Raw genomic sequence first — 20,827 nt, 5'->3', positions numbered from 1 at the left:
TTCTAGTATCTTTTGACGTTAATAACCAAGCTTCCGCAGAATAATTTAGCATTGGTCTCATAAATGTTCAATAAATATCTCAGGATGAGTCTTAATTTCCATTATTTTGTGATATCTCAGGTTAGCTTGGCACGACTTATTAATGCTGCACTTTCGTGTATTCGGCGGAGTTGTTCTTTCCACTTTTTCTGCACAATATTCCGACTACCAAGCTACTCATGTGTGCTGCTAGTTATTTTGTTATCGTTACTACCTGAACTCTGAGCAGACTGATGTATTGCTGAAGGACCACCACTTTATTATAGCCGAGTTTGGCTGCAGCTACCCACTATACCCTACAACGCTCATTTCTTTTTCGCAGCCCGCTCTCTCGTTCCGTGAGACGCTCATTCTCTAATCACCTTCCTGCTCCAGTGGAGGAGGCGGTTGGCGAGATCTTAACAAATTTAAGGCAGAATCACAAGATTTCCTTAAACTTAACCCCCAGTCCCACGTTATTAGGTTTCCCGAAGTTTATATTTGGATAGTTTCAACAATTAAGCTGTCTCAGAAACCTGGCGTTCGCATCGCCGCATTTCATTCCATGTTTGTACTCGATCCGAAGCTAGGGTACAGGTGATTTGTGCGTGGTTGTTTTATCGAGTGCGCCATTGATGTTCCTTGCACCTCTTCGAGGCGGTTGTATAAGTCTATCCAACAAAAGCCACATTAACATGGAATGCTGTGCTCCCCCTACTCTGCTTTCTGTGTTTCGAATGACGTTGCCTGTAGACAAACCTTAGTCCTCCGAAAAAAGTCGTGAGAAGTGCGACGACTCTTCCCAAGGCGTGAGGCTCGTCACGTATTACACACTTGTATGCAAAATTTTAGCATGACGCGTCACTGTCAAGTAACATAGACCAATGAAAGTGGACCATACATAAAGAAACTGTTACGATACAGTACAGAAAGTAGACCAAAATAGATGACACTTCTATTTAAAAACAACAACTACACTGAAATTTTGGGCTTATGCCAAAGCGGTAGGTGAATCAAAACAAAATTTCCAGACACTCTGTGATCAAAATGGTACTGAAACAGAGGATGACAGACTAAAGGCCGAAATACTAAATGTCTTTTTCCAAAGCTGTTTCACAGAGGAAGACTGCACTGTAGTTCCTTCTCTTGATTGTCGCACAGATGGCAGAATGCGGCCGGAGTGGCCGAGCGGTTAAAGGCGCTACAGTCTGGAACCGCACGACCGCTACGGTCGCAGGTTCGAATCCTGCCTCGGGCATGGATGTGTGTGATGTCCTTAGGTTAGTTAGGTTTAAGTAGTTCTAAGTTCTAGGGGACATGACCGCAGCAGTTGAGTCCCATAGTGCTCAGAGCCATTTGAACCATTTAGATGGCAAAATGGTAGATATCTAAATAGATGACAGAGGGATAGAAAAACAATTAAAATCGCTCAAAAGAGGAAAGGCCACTCGATGATGGGATACCAGTTCGATTTTACACAGAGTACGCGAAGGAACATGCCCCCCCCCCTTCTTGCAGCGGTGTACCGTACGTCTCTAGAAGAGCGTAGCGTTCCAAAGGATTGGAAAAGGGCACAGGTCATCCCCGTTTTCAAGAAGGGACGTCGAACAGATGTGCAGAACTATAGACCTATATCTCTAACGTCGATCAGTTGTAGAATTTTTGAACACGTATTATGTTCGAGTATAAAGACTTTTATGGAGACTAGAAATCTACCCTGTAGGGACCAGCATGGGTTTCGAAAAAGACGATCGTGTGAAACCCAGCTCGCGCTATTCGTCCACGAGACTCAGGGGACCGTAGACACGGGTTCCCAGGTAGATGTCGTGTTTCTTGACTTCCGCAAGACGTTTGATACAGTACCCCCACAGTCGTTTAATGAACAAAGTAAGAGCATACGGACTATCTGACCAATTGTATGATTGGATTGAAGAAGAGTTCCTACATAACAGAATGCAGCATGTCATTCTCAATGGAGAGAAGTCTTCCAAAGTAAGAGTGATTTCAGGTGTGCCGCAGGGGAGTGTCGTAGGACCGTTGCTATTCACAACATGTATAAATGACCTTGTGGATAACATCGGAAGTTCACTGAGGCTTTTTGCGGATGATGCTGTAGTATATCGAGAGGTTGTAACAATGGAAAATTGTACTGAAATGCAGGAGGATCTGCAACTAATTGACGCATGGTGCAGGGAATGGCAATTGAATCTCAATGCAGACAAGTGTAATGTGCTGCTAATACATAGAAGGAAAGATCCTTTATCATTTAGCTACAATATAGCAGGTCAGCAACTGGAAGCAGTTAATTCCATAAATTATCTGGGAGTAGGCATTAGGTGTGATTTAAAATGGAATGACCATACAGAATTAATCGTCGGTAAAGCAGATGCCAGACTGAGACTCATTGGGAGAATCCTAGGGAAATGCAGTCCGAAAACAAAGGAAGTTGGTTACAGTACACTTGTTCGCCCACTGCTTGAATACCGCTCACCGGTGTGGGATCCGTACCAGATAGGATTGATAGAAGAGATAGAGAAAATCCAACGGAGAGCAGCGCGCTTCGTTAAAGGATCATTTAGTAATCGCGAAAGCGCTACGGAGATGATAGATAAACTCCAGTGGAAGACTCTGCAACAGAGATGCTCAGTAGCTCGGTACGGCCTTTTGTTGAAGTTTCGAGAACATACCTTCACCGAGGAGTCAAGCAGTATATTGCTCCCTCCTACGTATATCTCGCGAAGAGACCATGAGGATAAAATCAGAGAGATTAGAGCCCACACAGAGGCATACCGGCAATCTTTCTTTCCACGAACAATACGAGACTGGAATAGAAGGGAGAACCGATAGAGGTACTCAAGGTACCCTCCGCCACACGCCGTCAGGTGGCTTGCGGAGTATGGATGTAGATGTAGATGTAGAAGTCATCGCGATTTATTATGACTCCTGGATTTTACAAAAGGCGGAACATGGTTCTTAATAGACCGTGTGATCCCCGCAGACAGTAGTGCGTGCTCTGCGATGTGCTCCGATGCTGACATCAAGGTTCGTAAGGAGTTCTTGTAACAGAGTCTTCCATTCCTCCGCCAGGCGATTGACAACTGCCGGATGATCGTTGGTGCGTGCGGATATGTCTGATCAACGCTCCGCCCGAGTGTTCGACGGGATCTGAGTCGGGGGTACTGGTGGCCAATCCATTCGCTGAATGTCCTGTCGTTCCAAGAGCTTCTCCACCTACATAATTCGATGCGGTCGCGTGTTGTCATCCACAAAAATTAACTTAGGGCCGATGCACCTCTGAAAAGACGCTGTAATAATATTGTTGCTGTGGAGTGTACCGTTTTCAAAGATTTGGAGACCTCTACGCCCACGCAAAAGTATGCTTCCCCACACTATAACGTCTGCACTACCAAGCGATCATGTTCGACAATGTTCCTAGGTGCATTACGTTGTCTCAGAACATGCACCTAAGTGCCGTGATTACTTTGATGTGATTGGTTTTGCTATGCGTCACAGCTGTGAATCATTGGTCTTAAAGAATTTATGAGTATCCCCAGATGCCTCATCAGCTTCGTTCGAGTAAAGGTATCACAACCGATTGCAATCGTTCTCAAAGCGTTTCTACGGCAGATGCGCAGCGTCGCCATCGTTGTGGTCATCATGAAACCTTTGCGTTACTCGAACGCAAACCTCGCGTGTTTCGTTGTTTGGCCACCTGTGGCTGTTTGCTCTCTTCGCGTGGCTCAAACGTTTCTGATTTAAATAACGAAACGGCGCAGCTGGTACGCACTTTTTTCGTGTTTAGCACTAAGCGTTTCGAGAGTTTATTCTCATAGGCTAGTGCAAATATGTACGTAAGTATTTTGTGTGACATTTGTGTGTGTGTTGTTGTGCCTCTCTTGCACTGTACTGTGTCGTCACTCATACTGTTTGTGAAGTTTCACACTGTGTGTGTGATTTTCTTCATAATGGAGGAGGCACAGTGCCTTATTACCTCAAAAAGAGGACTGCAGCGCAAGAGAGGCAGATCAGTACAGAAAACACGTTAATATTTGGTCGTGACTGTGAAATTCTCGAAACGCGTAGTGCTAAGAATGAAAAAAAATGCGAAAACTATGCAGTCTTTCATTATTTAAATAATGAATGACACAATCCCGTTCTTTTCAACAATCTGTTATGATTAATGAAAGTGTCAAAAGTTTCTGCTTTCCATTTGTGATCGACACTTCTTGGAGCAGCAGTGATACAAAACGTTAAGTGAAGCAGTTCTGAATTATTCCTGACATTTATCACTTTCCTCATTATTATCCTGTTTTTTATTTACCTATTTTGACTACATGCACATGATGACAAATTTGACAAGATTGTCTCATCGACTGAGGTGATGCAAGTTTTGTTGCAGATGACATAGCAGATAATTAGTAGCAGAGTTAATAAACTGTAATGTAGTAAACGCCGTAGCTGGAAATTACGTGATTTCAAGATAAATTATCACTCGTTAAGTTGGTAGGGAGTGGCTGCAATGCATCCAGTGCTTATGCAGCTTAATTAACCATTATATGTGTTACAGTATAGCGTGCATGCTTCTACCTACGGCACCTCCCCTCTAAACTGAGGCAATTTAATGTGTTCATATCATTTATACCAACGACTATAGTAAGTGACCCACAGTTATTGGATCTTCTGATCAGGTCCTTGTATGAAAGAGGGAAAACTTATTCATTTTGAAAGTGAAGTTAAAAGGGGATAGTGCGATCCTTTTGCTTTAGACACCCCAGGATTAATATATACAACACATTTCTGGAGAAAAATCCCACAAAGGAATTAAATTGCATGAGGATGTATTACATGTACACAAGGCTGAGATGTACCGTCTCCTTAAAAGGCTGAGAGGGACCTGGTACGTGTTTTCTTCAACGGAAAGGCTTCGAGACTAAACGTGTTGTAGTCCATGTGGAAGGGACAGCGCCTACTCTCCTTGCTACTCTGTTGTCCAGAATGCATCTCGTCATTACTGGCACTGCAGTCATCGCACCTCAGCCAACTGTCCGCGCGATCTATCGGTATGACGCTGCCATGACCCTTATGCCAGTGACCACGTTTCTCACAGTCCGAAAGATGCTGTGTACGTCGCATGTCCTTCAGGCACGCTTTTGCAATACGCATCTGAAAATTTCCAATAACGTTATAGGTCCTAAAAAGTCATCGCGTACTCACACCATTTTACATCTGTAGGAGTGACTTTTCTCTATACTGAAAGTAAGGTCACTTAAAGATGATGTTTTAGTCAATATATCCAGCACGCATGGAAGTTCTGGAGTATCGGGTTGGTAGCGTTCGTTCACACTTTCATCTCCGTCAGTGTAATGCAGAAGCTGACGGCGTGCAAGTAATGTCCACGATTAAGTGTTTTATTGGAAAATACTGCTGTCATTTCCAGGCAAGAAACTGAGTAAAGCGACGTGCCGAAGACAACATAAAAGGCTAGAAACATGTTCGGGTGTACAACACAACGTAAATAGTCGACACAGATATAAATAATGTAAATGATCGTTGAATCATGTGATGACCTAAGCTCTTTATATTACCAACTTAAGTGACTAATTTCACGTGTGGGAGTCTCACCAAAGCATCAAAATTGTACGCATGTACTTGACTTGTACCTTTACTCAAACAGTAAAACTCAGCACCAAGAAAATTAAATAAACATAGTTTTCTGACATTAAATGTCGTTACAGCAAGTACATAGTGGCAGAAAGTGAGCGGACAGTGAATAACATGCTGAAAGATCTGAATGAAACTTGTGTGGAATATGGGATGCAAATATACACAGCAAAAACAAAAAGTGTGATCATCAGTACAAGACGCAGACTGTCCAATATTAAAATAGGACATTCTACCATTAGCCAAGTAAGTGCATTTAAATATCTTGGAAGCACAATAACTGATGATCTGAGATGTCACCAGGAGGTGAAATCTCGAATTGCCATAGCGAAGGAGGCATTCAACAGAAAGAGGAGACTCTTATGTGGCAAATTAGATGAAGGACTAAGAAAAAAGGCTGGGCAAATGTTTTGTCTGGAGTGTGGCACTATATGGGGCAGAAACATGGACGCTGAGACGAGAGGATGAAAAAAAGGTTAGAAGCATTTGAGATGTGGATGTGGAGGAGAATGGAGAGAATAAACTGGATGGAAAAAGTGAGTAATGAAAGATTATTGGAAAGGGTTGGTGAGAGCTGTAAGAGAAAGGAAAGAGAACTGGTTGGGACATTCATTGAGAAGGGAGTGCTTGCTAACAGATGCTTTGGAAGGATTGGTTTGTGGGAGAAGACTGAGAGGAAGAAGGAGATACAAGATGATGGACGACATAAAGGGAAGGGGAAATTATGCAGACCTGAAGAGGATGTCAGAAGACCGGACATCCTGGAGAACTTTCATGTGAAAACCTGCCTTTTGGCAGAACACTGATGATGATGATGACAGCAAGTACAGCCTGTAGTACGAATTTTGTTGAATAATAAGAGTACATGCATCCAGAAATGCGCTCAGTTATTCCCAATACACTGACGCGTCCAACCAATGCAACTCACGTAATATTGTAAACAAACCAGCCCCAAACGTGTGAACACCAGCTGTCAAAAACGAATGGCGCGCGAGATGCAGTTCGCGGTCTATCAGAACAAATCACGCTTACGATAGGTCACACGCACGCCGTACAATGGCGGGTTGCAAATCTGTTCATTCGACAGTTATTTATTTCCTACTTGAGAAATTAGGATCTGCGTAACGTTCAGGTGCACTGAATGAATTTTACTAAGTATCAGAAAAATTTTAGTGACGAAGAAGGAGCAAAAACTACTTTTGTCTAATGTTGCAGTGGCTATGGTGTCGCAGATTGAGAAAATGTATAATTATGACTGGAAGAACATAGTATTTTTAGCAGAAGAGAGATACTAAAGGGCTTGTTAAACTGGAAGTCCCTGATTTCGAAGTCTTTATAGAAAGTTTGAGCAATAGCTGCACCTCACCTCGTTGCTGGATTCCGAGATAGTGTGGTAAGGACGGTGCGACGTGCTGGTACATGCACTTGGCAATTCTGCATTGAAAATAAGGCCTCCAGGTCGTTTTCGGATAGTCATGGGACTCCCGTACCGTCATAGCTGTCGTCTTGAGCTTGATGTCGCGGTATTGCAGTTCCAGAGTGTGCACAATTTAAAGTAGTTATTTACGGAGGATATTCGTCCACACAGTATCGTCCTTCAAGACAACAGCAAAACAGTTTCACTTCGCTGATTTGTACGACACAGTTCAAGGGTTATTCAAATCAAAGCGCCGGCCGGTGTGACCGAGCGGTGCTAGGCGCTTCAGCCTGGAACCGCGCGACCGCTACGGTCGCAGGTTCGAATCCTGCCTCGGGCATGGATGTGTGTGATGTCCTTTGGTGAGTTAGGTTTAAGTAGTTCTAAGTTCTAGGGGACTGATGATCTCAGATTTTACGTCCCATAGTGCTCAGAGCCACTTGAACCATTTTTGAATCAAATCAAAGCAGTATTCTCCAAATGTACAAAACTGATATCGTGCGGACGCATTGTTTCGCCAGCGGCACACCGATTCGCGTCCACTGCACACGCAAAAAGTGTCTCAGTTCAAGCACGCATAAAACAGGGCGTTCAGTCTACAGTTTACCCATGTCAACATTAATCACTGTCTTTCTGCATAAGATATGGCGCACATCTTGGTTTCCTTGTTTTATCCGTGTCTGCATGTATGACAACCAACACTCCAGCCATGCCACACGTCAATAATGAGTGTTGCTCTCGCCATCACCCTCGATTGTTCCGTTTCGATAGTCGAAAACAGGCTCTCTTGTAGCAAAGATATATGTAGATGCATTGAAATATTTATGTTCTTGTAATATATGAATGTACTGACATTTATTGCTAAACACAAGGAATGAGGCAAAATAGTAAAGAAAAAATATTTCTATAGGCCCTCTGCAGCTATTACATTCTGTACTACTGTACAAACACAAGTCTTTGTTTAACGTTGTTATCAGAAACCTAGAAAAGTACTTCATAGATTTACTTCAAATTCTTACACGATACCCTAATAAATTTTCGGACGGACTTGGTATATATATCCTATTTATAAAGGGACAAAGTTTTCTGAGAAAAGCCCGATAAGTTCTTGACTGATTTACTTCTGATGTTTACATAATACTTGAATAAACATTTGGACGGACATATGCTACATATTTTTAATACATCTGGTACATATGGTACATTGTGGTTCATGGTGTGGGTTCCTGTGGTCATGTCCTAGTTCATGAACCACGGGCCAAGTAAGTGGTCCCGACAGTCGGGATACCAGTTACTTTGGAATAAGGCAGGGCATCTCGGACATATTCTGAGTCGTGGTCACCTTTGTGCTCATACGGCAAAGACTACCAAATCCACCGGTTAGTGCCGGCCGAAGTGGCCGTGCGGTTAAAGGCGCTGCAGTCTGGAACCGCAAGACCGCTCCGGTCGCAGGTTCGAATCCTGCCTTGGGCATGGATGTTTGTGATGTCCTTAGGTTAGTTAGGTTTAACTAGTTCTAAGTTCTAGGGGACTAATGACCTCAGCAGTTGAGTCCCATAGTGCTCAGAGCCATTTTGAACCACCGGTTAGTCCCTCAACCGTTAGGGGTAATACCCAATGGGACTCGGCAAGTAAGGCAACCAACCTGCTTCCCTGGTACTTTAAATATGATGATAGCAACAATCAAAGCAAAATGCCTCGGACCTTTGGAGGTGACAGAGTCCCACCTCTAACTGACAAACCAGGGACTCCTAAGATACGACTTGGTAAACAAATGGTAATGAGATGGGGAGCTGTTAATATCAATTGGGGCTACTCTGGGAAGAAGGTAGAGCTGGCAGAGGCTGCAATAAGATGGGGCTGGACGTTTTAGCTGTTAGTGACATTCGGGTAAGGGGTGAGAAAGAAGAGGAAGTGGGAGAATACAAGGTCTACCTGTCAGGAGTCAAAGCAGGAATAGCACAATGGGGTGTAGGGCTTTACATCAGGAAAGAAATGGAACCCAGCGTAGTTGTAATAAGGTATGTAAACGAACGACTGATGTGGATAGATTTGACAGTGTCTAGCAAGGAAATTAGGATTGTGTCAGTATATTCGCATTGTGAAGGGACAGATCAAGATGAGATGGATAGTTTTTATGAGGCACTCAGTGATGTAGTAGGACAGTGTTCTGCTCATGGGTGATTTTAACGCCAGGATTGGAAATCGAACAGAAGGGTATGAAAAGGTTATGGGTAAATTTGGAGAGGATATGGAGGCCAACAGGAACGGGAAAAAACTCTTGGATTTCTGTGCCAGTATGGGCTTAGTAATCACAAACTCCTTTTTTAAACATAAGAACATCCACCGCTATACTTGGGAAGGCAGGGGAACCAGATTTGTCATTGACTATATAATAACAGATCAGGAATTCAGGAAGGCTGTGAGGGACACACGTGTATTCAGGGGATTCTTTGGTGACGCTGATCATTATTTAATCTGCAGTGGAATTGGGATTGTGAGGCCGAAAGTGCAGGAGGTCAGGTCCATATGTAGGAGGATAAGAGTGGAGAAACTTCAGGATAAGGAAATCAGGCACAAGTACATAACAGCGATCTCAGAAAGGTACCAGTTAGTTGAATGTAGTCAATTACAGTCATTGGAAAAGGAATGGACAAGGTACAGGGACACAATACTGGAAGTGGCTAAAGAATGTCTTGGAACAGTAGTGTGTAAAAGTAGGATGAAGCAAACAGCTTGGTGGAATGACACAGTCAAGGCAGCCTGTAAAAGGAAAAAGAAGGCATATCAAAAGTGGCTACATACTAGAACTCAGGTAGACAGAGAAAGTTATGTTGAAGAAAGAAACAAAGCCAAACAGATAATTGCAGCATCCAAGAAGAAATCTTGGGAAGACTTTGGAAACAGGTTGGAGACTACGGGTCAAGCTGCTGGAAAACCGTTCTGGAGTGTAATTAGCAGTCTTCGAAAGAGAGGTAAGAAGGAAATGACAAGTATTTCGGACAGGTCAGGAAAACTGCTGGTGAATCCTGTGGATGCCTTGGGCAGATGGAGGGAATATTTTGAAGAGTTGCTCAATGTAGGTGAAAATACGATCAGTAATGTTTCAGATTTCGAGGCAGAATGGGATAGGAATGATGATGGAAATAGGATCACATTTGAGGAAGAGGAGAAAATGGTCAATAGATTGCAGTGCAATAAAGCAGCTGGAGTGGATGAAATTAAGTCGGAACTCATCAAATACAGTGGAATGTCAGGTCTTAAATGGCTACACAGGATAATTGAAATGGCCTGGGAGTCGGGACAGGTTCCATCAGACTGGACAAAAGCAGTAATCACACCAATCTTTAAACATGGAAACAGAAAAGATTGTAACAACTACAGAAGTATCTCTTTAATCTGTGTTGTGGGTAAAATCTTCTCAGGTATTGTTGAAAGGAAAGTGCGAGTATTAGTTGAGGACCAATTGGATGATAATCAATGTGGGTTTAGGCCTCTTAGAGGTTGTCAGGACCAGATCTTTAGCTTACGGCAAATAATGGAGAAGTGTTATGAGTGGAACAGGCAATTGTATCTATGGTTTATAGATCTAGAAAAGGCATATGACCGGGTTCCTAGGAGGAAGTTATTGTCTGTTCTACAAGATTATGGAATAGGAGGCAAACTTTTGCAAGCAATTAAAGGTCTTTACATGGATAGTCAGGCAGCAGTCAGAGTTGATGGTAAATTGAGCTCATTGTTCAGAGTAGTTTCAGGGGTAAGACAAGGCTGCAACCTGTCTCCACTGTTGTTCATATTATTTATGGATCATATGTTGAAAACAATAGACTGGCTGGGTGAGATTAAGATATGTGAACACAAAATAAGCAGTCTTGCATATGCGGATGACTTAGTTGTGATGGTAGATTCGATTGAAAGTTTGCAAATAGATCAGAATGTAAGGACTATGGTATGAAGATTAGCATCTCCAAAACGAAAGTAATGTCAGTGGGAAAGAAATATTAACGGATTGAGTGCCAAATAGGAGGAACAAAGTTAGAACAGGTGGACGGTTTCAAGTACTTAGGATGCATATTCTCACAGGATGCCAACATAGTGAAAGAACTGGAAGCGAGGTGTAGCAAAGCTAATGCAGTGAGCGCTCAGCTACGATCTACTCTCTTCTGCAAGAAGGAAGTCAGTACCAAGATTAAGTTATCTGTGCACCGTTCAATCTTTCGACCAACTTTGTTGTATGGGAGCGAAAGCTGGGTAGATTCAGGTTACCTTATCAACAAGGTTGAGGTTACGGATATGAAAGTAGCTAGGATGATTGCAGGTACTAGTAGATGGGAACAATGGCAGGAGGGTGTCCACAATGAGGAAATCAAAGAAAAACTGGGAATGAACTCTATATATGTAGCAGTCAGGGCGAACAGGCTTAGATGGTGGGGTCATGTTACACGCATGGGAGAAGCAAGGTTACCCAAGAGACTCAATGGATTCAGCAGTAGAGGGTAGGAGGAGTCGGGGCAGACCGAGGAAAAGGTACCTGGATTCGGTTAAGAATGATTTTGAAGTAATAGGTTTAACATCAGAAGAGGCACCAATGTTAGCACGGAATAGGGAATCGTGGAGGAATTTTATCAGGGGGCTATGCTCCAGATTGAATGCTGAAAGGCATAATCAGTCTTAAATGATGATGATGATGATGATGGTACATAAATATACATATAAAAACTGTACTACCATATAAAGAGAAGTCATATTCAAGATTGTTACCAAGAACATCTAAAATTTCTAGGCTAATCTACTTCAGAGTTTTGCACGATACTTTAATAAAAGTTTGGACGGACATAGCATACAAGGGAAACATTGTTAGCAAAAATCTCGAAAACTTTTTGATTGATTTATTTCATATTTTAACATGATAAATTAACGAACATTCGGATGCACATAGGCTACATATTTTTAATTTATATAATATGTAAATATGCATATAAAGCCGAAATGTTGTTAACAAAAAACTTGAAAAGTTCTTGACCATCTTGTTTCAAATTTTTACGCAATTCTCTAACGATCATTTTCATAGACAACCTCCATACAATTGTTGTTATTGTAATACGTAAATATATGTATATGATGTACAAAGGGGAAATGTTGTTACCAAAAATCTCGAAAAGTTCTTGATCGATTTACTTCAAATTTTTACTCGATACTCTACAAACATATGGACAGATATAAGCTACATACATTTATAATATGTTATAATGATAGCCTGTTGTTCTGTATAAGGCAGAAGCTTTGGCTAACATTAAACAGACCCTTACCGACAGAATGTACACTTAACGCCTCTCGCTGCAGCAGACCGCCTCGCCGCAGCCCCAACTGGAGCCTACGGCGGGGGTGGTGGCGACGCCCACTCCGGCCCCTGCACCGTCGGCCACGCCCACTCCAGCCCCTGCGGCCACGCCCACGCCTACAGCTACAACAGCCGCCACGCCCACGCCGACGCCGACGCCCACGCCCCCGCAGGCGCTGCCGCAGCAGACGCGCGCGTCGTCCCCGCCCCAAGAAGAGCCTGCCCGCCAGGAGGAGCACCGGCAGCCGCCCTCTCCGCCCTCAGAGGAGCCGGAGGTGGAGTCCGCGGTGGAGCCCGCACCGCCCCCGGCCCCGGCGCCCACGCCCGCCCCCGCAGCCGGCCCCGGGCTGCCGGCCCACGCGCCCTCCGTCACGCGGCCGCCGGTCATCGACCTCCGCCTGGACGTCGAGGGTCCTCCAGTAGCCCCCGGTGGCAGCAGGAGGCCGCAGCCTGCGGGCAGGCGGGCAGGGGCGCTGCTCGTCAAGCCTGCCGCTGCCCAGGGCAGGGGACCTCTGACGTCACGCTCCAGGTCAGCTGAATAACTTCTCAAACATGTAGTGCATGTATTCACTACTGGCCATAAAATTGCTACATCGAGAAGAAATGCAGATGATAAACGAGTATTCATTGGACAAATATATTATACTAGAACTGACATGTGATTACATTTTCACGCAATTTGGGTGCATAGATCTTGAGAAATCAGTACCCAGAACAACCACCTCTGGCCTTAATAACGGCCTTGATACGCCTGGGCATTGAGTCAAACAGAGCTTGGATGGCGTGTACAGGTACAGCAGCCCATGCAGCTTCAACACGATACCACAGTTCATCAAGAGTAGTGACTGGCGTATTGTGACGAGCCAGTTTCTCGGTCACCATTGACCAGACGTTTTCAATTGGTGAGAGATCTGGAGAATGTGCTGGCCAGGGCAGCAGCCGAATATTTTCTGTATCCAGAAAGGCCCGTACAGGACCTGCAACATGCGGTCGTGCATTATGCTGCTGAAATGTAGGGTTTCGCAGGGATCGAATGAAGGTTACAGCCACGGATAGTAACACATCTGAAATGTAACGTCCACTGTTCAAAGTGTCGTCAACGCGAACAAGAGGTGACCGAGACGTGTAACCAATGGCAAACCATACCATCACGCCGGGTGATACGCCAGTATGGCGATGACGAATACACGCTTCCAATGTGCGTTCACCACTATGTAGCCAAACACGGATCCGACCATCATGATGCTGTAAACAGAACCTAGATTCATCCGAAAGAATGACGTTTTGCCAACCGTGCATCCAGGTTCGTCGTTGAGTACAACATCGCATGCGCTCCTGTCTGTGATGCAGCGTCGAGGGTAACCGTAGCCATGGTCTCCGAGCTGATAGTCCATGCTGCTGCAAACGTCGTCGAATTGTTCGTGCAGATGGTTGTTATCTTGCAAACGTCTCCATCTGTTGACTCAGGGATCGAGACGTGGCTGCACGATCCGTTACAGCCATGCGGATAAAATGCCTGTCACTCGACTGCTAGTGATAAGAGGCCGTTGGTATCCAGCACGGCGTTCCGTATTACCCTCCTGAACCCACCGATTCCATATTCTGCTAACAGTCATTGGATCTCGACCAACGCGAGCAGCAATGTCGCGATACGATAAATCGCAATGGCGATAGGCTACAATCCCACCTTTATCAAAGTCGGAAACGTGATGGTACGCATTTCCCCTCCTTACACGAGGCATCACAATAACGTTTCACCAGGCAACGCTGGTCAACTGCTGTTTGTGTATGAGAAATCGGTTGGAAACTTTCCCGACGCCAACCTTGTGTGAATGCTCTGAAAAGCAAATTATTTGCATATCAAAGCATCTTCTTCCTGTCGGTTAAATTTCGCGTCTGTAGCACGTCATCTTCGTGATGTAGCAATTTTAATGGCCAGTAGTGTATATCGCACTGCCACAAACCCACGTCACAAACACTGACGCTCCTTACAACACGAGGCCAGACCGTGAGTGTCATTGTACTAGTTACTTACTCAGTTATTTGTATGTTTCGAGGATCAAATTTGCATCAACACATTGTAATGTGGCGCCACGGTTGCCAGGTTTTTGGTAAAAAAAAGTCGGTTTTTTTCGAAACTGACATCTCCAAAGCTATAACTAACTCTTACATTGATCAGAAAAACCATTATGGACGCTGAAACATCCTCGCAGATTAAAACTGTGTGCCGGACCAAGACTCGAACTGGAGACCTTTGCTTTTCGCGGGCAAGTGCTCTACCGACTGAGCTACCCAAGCACGACTCGCGACCTCTCCTCAAAGCTTCAGTTCTACCAGTTGTAACCTCCCAACAGATAAATTCCAATAAAAAAGTGACTGATATATAACCTATCAAAAGAAATCTCATAATGTAACCTTTCAATAATTAACTGACTGTGAATCTAAACTGGTAAATCTGGACGTGAGCAGTGCTGCGTCATGGCCCTGAAAATTCATTCTGAATCTGTTGTGTCTAGACAAGACAGTCTAGACACAAGGCGAGGAAACCGAAAGGGCACGCGTCAACTCACGCCGACTCGCGTGAAGTCTGGAACAGGATACGTTGTGAATGCTATAAAGAAAAGTACGTAGCTGCTGAAATACTTAACTTTACTCCATCATTTGTATACAGCATTCTTGATGATACAAGTGAGACTCTCTCCAGAAATGGTTAATGGCGCCTTGCTAGGTCGTAGCCATGGACTTAGCTGAAGGCTATTCTAACTATCTCTCGGCAAATGAGAGAAAGGCTTCGTACGTGTAGTCGCTAGCAAAGTCGTCGTACAACTGGGCCGAGTGCTCGTACGTCTCTCTAGACCTGCCGTGTGGTGGCGCTCGGTCTGCAATTACTGACAGTGGCGACACGCGGGTCCGACATGTACTAATGGACCGCGGCCGATTTAAAGCTACCACCTAGCACGTGTGGTGTCTAGCGGTGACACCACAGAATCTACTGAAAATTCTTATCTCAATGATGTTGTCGGATAACGCGTATATATCTGCTCCTATAAGAAATTTTTCTGGCACAGCCCAGTGCAATGCTGGCCACTAGATTTTGTTATGTATGAAAAACAACTGATTTTCTTTATGATAATCAGCATGACTATGGATAGGAGAAATTAGTAAAATCTTTAAATTCAGATGAATGACTGTCAAAAGTTATCTTTATAAGAAAGATTATTATTGAAAGATTTTGAAAACTTTTACATGGGACTTTGATATAACAATAGTACAAAAATCAGTTGTAGCAATTAACATATGCGCGCAACAATAAAGAATAATAATTTTTGCTTTTACTTTATACTACATCGCTCAGGCACCGCCATCGTTCTCCACGACCGGCCTACCCAACCGCCCGACTGCGAGCTACTACTGCTACAGCTGCCGACACTGCTCTCTGGTCTGCGATTCTATTGTAGCTTATATATCGCAGGCAGCGCGTGAGCCATCCGTCGAAGTTACATCTGCTCGAGTGCGCTAGTAATAAATTCCTTAGTCAAGGACCTCTTACAAAGTATCTCGTCTCCTACCTTCCAAACTTCACAGAAGCTCTCCTTCGAACCTTACAGAACCAGCACTCCTCGAAGAAAGGATATTGCGTAGACATGGGTTAGCCACAGCCTGCGGGATGTTTCCAGAATGAAAGTTTCACTCTGCAGCGGAGTGCGCGTCGATATGAAACTTCCTGTAAGGTTCGCAGGAGAGCGTCTGTGAAGTTTGGAAGGTAGGGCACGAGATAGTGGCAGAATTGAAGCTGTGAGGGCACATCGTGAGTCCTGCTTGGGTAGCTCAGCAACTTGATACGGGGAGGCGCGCACTGTGCTATCAGGTGGTAAATGGGAAATAAGTGACTCGTTCCAGGTTGCATACAATTCATATGGCGGACGAGGCACTATGTCAGCAGTGCAATGTTATAGACACAGAGAAAAATCGCCTGATATTTGGGCCTTCGGCGGACGTATGGTGTTTGGTCCAAGAAATGATTGCCTTCCTCCTTCGGGTGGTGCCGCAAGCAATAGAACCACGGATACTACTTCTCCCAGATATGACCTATTATCCCCGAGCAAAGACAAACGCAGTGACTTGGATTCGAGGTTTGATTGTGCTTTATCTTTTCCGAGACGGCGATAAAAATGTACACGACTTTTGGGCATTACTACAAGAACTTTCACTCACAGCTTATGAGACATCCGAGATATCGAACATATTATTCTAATTTTTAGGGAGTGCCTTGCTTTATCCCCCACCCGGTTGGGGTGTCCCGGGTAGGAGAATGTAATTATTGCCTATAAATATCAGAACAAGAAAGGACCAGGACAGTGGAGAGGATCCACCACCACAGGTGAAGACGTACTCGGCACTAACGCGAGGTATAACGGGATTAGTAAGGTACGTGCCCAAGAAGAGGAACGTGGTCCGTTATTGTTTTGTACTGACAGAAGCAGGATAATTTTTTCACTGTTACGCAAAAAAAGTCCACTTATTTAGGTTTCCCAGAAATATTTTATTTTACAAAGGTCATCGTCTCATATATTATGTTTGTTATTGTAACACCATTATGTAAAATAAAGTCCACTTAATGACGATTCCCAGGAATATTTTATTTTATAAAGGTCATCGTCTTATATATATAAAAACAGTCGATAGAGCACTTGCCCGCGAAAGGCAAAGGTCCCGAGTTCAAGTCTCGGTCCGGCACACAGTTTTAATTTGCCAGGAGGTTTCAGATCAGCGCACACTCCGCTACAGAGGGAAAATTTCATTCTGGGTTATGGACACTGCCCACCGCGAAGTTCGTAGCCGCCTGGTGGCATTATGGGCATGTGACGCCGTAACAAAAGTACGTAAGCGGAGCAGACGCGGACAGGGGGTCACTCTAGCCAAAATATGGGCTGCAAACGGGGAAATCCATTGAGATAAGCGACTTGAACAAAGGGCAGATTATTATTACGCGGAGCCTGTGAACGAGTATCTCGCAAACGGCGAAGCTGGTCGACTGTTAACGTGCTGGTCTCGCGAGCATCTACAGGAAGAGGTAGAAGGACAGTGAAACTACCACCAGGCGCTAATAGGTTGGAGGTCCACTACTCTTCATCGAACGTGGGGTCGGAGGCTTGATTGCTCTGTGATGTATAATAGATGGCGGCCTGTGGCATCTCTGTTGAAAGAGCACGGTGCTGGTGCACGCACAAGTGTTAGGCGGCACACCGTTCATCCTACATTGTTCAACATGGAGCTCCGTTGCGGACCACGCCTACGTGTTCACATTTTGACCGAACGACATCGTCGGTTACGATTGCAGTGAGCACGGGACCGTCGGCATTCGGCTGCTGATCAATGGAAACGCGTCCGCTCTTCGGATGAATCACTTTTTTGCTACCCTAGGTCGATGGTCGTCTCCGCAAACGCCGTCACCGAGTTGAATGGCGGCTCGAAACGTGCAGCGCGCCACGGACGCAGGTTGGTGGGAGCAGTATTACGCTATGGGAGACATCCTTCTGGGTCGCTATCGAGCGCCATCACCGCGTACGCGAACCAGCGGCCCGTTATTTACGCGTGTTACATGCCCTCCACAAACCTTCTAACAAAGTGTCCTTCTAACAAAGTGTCGGATCCCTGATACCCAGAATTAGTGATGCACTCCGTTCCAAAGACGGACAAACAAGCTATTAAGCAGATGGTCATGTTTTAGCTCATCACTGCACATGTATGTACTTGAAATATGTATGCAAACACATTTCTTCTGGACAACTGATCGATGGACGAATTTCTGTTTGAACACAGATAGCCTGCAAAAAAATAATAGTACATTAAAAAAAACTAAATGGTTGCCTGAGTAGGACTAACAAATTGTGTTCATTAATCTTAACACTAATCATGTCCGCGGCTCGTGGTCTTCTGATAGCGTTCTCGCTTCCCGCGCACGGGGTCCCGCATTCGATTCCCGGCGGGGTCAGAGATTTTCTTTGCCTCGAGATGACTGGGTGTTGTGTGTCTTTCATCATCATTTCATCTTCATTCACTCGCAAGTCGCCGTAGTGGCGTTAAAGAACTTGTGGAGCGGCGGCCGAACCGCCCCGCGAGGGGTCTCCCGGCCACCAATGCCGTACGCTCATTTCAACACTAATCATGTATATATATCCTGTAAACTTAGTCGTTCCACATCATTTCGATAAAATAATTGTTTAAATGATCTATGGAACATTTAACTGACTAAGTAACTAAGTAGACATCTGTCTCGCACTCTCTAGTAACGTTAGAGATCAACAGTCACTATATTTATCAGATCAGACATCTCGCTCATCCGTTTATCTTTGGTCCTGCTGTTCACTTACTTACTTCCCATACGATACGCTTCTCTTCAAAATTAGACTTTATTTTTTAATGGCAATGGTGAATTGGTACGTGACCGGGACAAAGCTTTCCCGATATTTAATGCCAGTTTCACATGACCACAACCGCAGGCTCTCCTTAGGTTACTTCTTCTGGTTAAGCTCAGTGGATTCCATTCCTGACCTCCCTGAAATTCTAGGTAAATGTCCTTGGCAATACTGGTCACGCTGATATTTCCGAGTCACACGTTCTTATTATTTCAGTTCATGTAATCCCTGGTGCTAATAATCTCATTGTGGCACACAGTTAACATAAAATCAGCCGATGTACACAATTTGAGTATACAATGAAATGGAAATGAGCGTTTGGCGTCATTGGCTGGGAGGCCCCTGACGGTGCAGGTCCGGTCGCCTTGGTGCAGATCTTATTACATTCGATGTGGGTGAAATGATGATGAAGACAACACAACACCCAGTCCCTGAGCGAAGAAAATCCCCGACCCAGCCGGGAACCGAACCCGGGCCCGTAGGACGGCAATCCGTCACGCTGACCACTCAGCTATCGGGGCGGACTGAGTATACAATTTGAGGACAGTAACAGATAACCCCAGGCGCCAGTAGCATCTATGTAGCGCGCCCTAAACCTAAATGTAACGCAGCTTCAGAGGACAAGTAGTTGACATGACAAGATATTGCGTGTGTGTGTGTGTGTGTGTGTGTGTGTGTGTGTGTGTGAGAGAGAGAGAGAGAGAGAGAGAGAGAGAGAGAGTGCTACGACAATGAACCTGGTCAGCAGTCACTTGCTTGCTGCTCAGAGCGCTGGTCTAAAACCAACCCTAGATGTACGGTTAGTGGCGATTACTCGCGTGAAAGCACCGTTTGTACAACGCGGGAGCGGTTTACTACTCCATAGCTTTATCGTCAGAAATACTGCATCGTATGATACATAACTGTGGGAAACGCAAGGTAGGACATTCTTTAAGGATGTGATTGGATTTGCAACAGGGAGAGTTTAGCGGATATTTGAAACCGTGGGTTAGGCTGACATTGTAGGTAAGACATTTTGGACGCTATGTTTGAACTTGGGATCGGAAAAGTGCTATGAGGTTTCCTTGAAGTCGTCATGAGTAATGAGACAGTTGTCAGGCCTGAGAGTCAGTGGCAAAGTTCGAGTCTGGAAACCGAAAAATGGCGGAATCGATCCACAGTCGGACCACAAAATATTTCAGTGTGCCTTTAACGTAGCCTTCAGCTCTCAGTGATGTGAAGATTCGATAGGAATGAAGCGAGGTCCGTATTCCTGTTCAACTGTAAGTCCCGTTCCACTGTAACCTTACTGGGATCTGAGAAGGACATGTATGGACATGCAAGTCTCCAAGGAGACGTACAATTGGTAGGCTTGCAGCAGGACGTTGAGACTCACAAAGTAATTATTGTTGTACTTGCTGCTATTATTAAAAGAGGAAGATAGTTAAAGGGGATTCAGAAAATGTATAGAAGAGGAAGGTATGAGCAGCAAGTGGATATGGAGGGCTTTCCCCATTTGGGATTCAGGACTGGAGTGAAGTTTCTGGTTGGCTGTAAACGCAGTCTACACTTCTGATCTCAGCACTGAGAGCTGGCGGACTGCACGGAGCCGGCCTGTGTGGCCGAGCGGTTCTAGGCGCTTCAGTCTAGGACCACGCGACCGCTACGTCGCAGGTTCCAATCCTGCCTCGGGCATGGATGTGTGTGATGTCCTTAGGTTAGTTAGGTTTAAGTAGTTCTAAGTTCTAGGGGACTGATGACCTCAGATGCTAAGTCCCATAGTGCTCAGAGCCATTTGAACCATTTGAATTTGACTGCACGGAGTTTGGGTTTGCCTGGGCTGTGGGAGACACAGCGTGAGAAAGGAAGAAGGAGGGCCAAACGCTATGGTGGGGGATTAAACGCGGGAAGGCCGTGTGAAATTAAGGACTGCGGACTTCATGATTACGGAATCCATTTGTGGGATACGTTTGTGTACAAAGCAGCCAAGCA

General features: G+C 44.8%; 1 protein-coding gene across 1 annotated transcript in view; it reads left to right on the top strand.

Moving 5' to 3' along the window:
- The window catches only part of LOC126092731 (uncharacterized), a 117,949-nt gene that overhangs the window by 51,455 nt on the left and 45,667 nt on the right, over window positions 1–20,827 (top strand). Inside the window, exon 4 of the mRNA XM_049908456.1 lies at window positions 12,440–12,966. Within this exon, the coding sequence (XP_049764413.1) occupies window positions 12,440–12,966 (527 nt within the window). The remainder of the gene's footprint in view (window positions 1–12,439; window positions 12,967–20,827) is intronic.

This window comes from Schistocerca cancellata, chromosome 7, assembly GCF_023864275.1.
Source record: "Schistocerca cancellata isolate TAMUIC-IGC-003103 chromosome 7, iqSchCanc2.1, whole genome shotgun sequence".
Lineage (NCBI taxonomy): Eukaryota > Metazoa > Arthropoda > Insecta > Orthoptera > Acrididae > Schistocerca > Schistocerca cancellata.
This window is presented reverse-complemented; position numbering and strand designations above follow the sequence as displayed.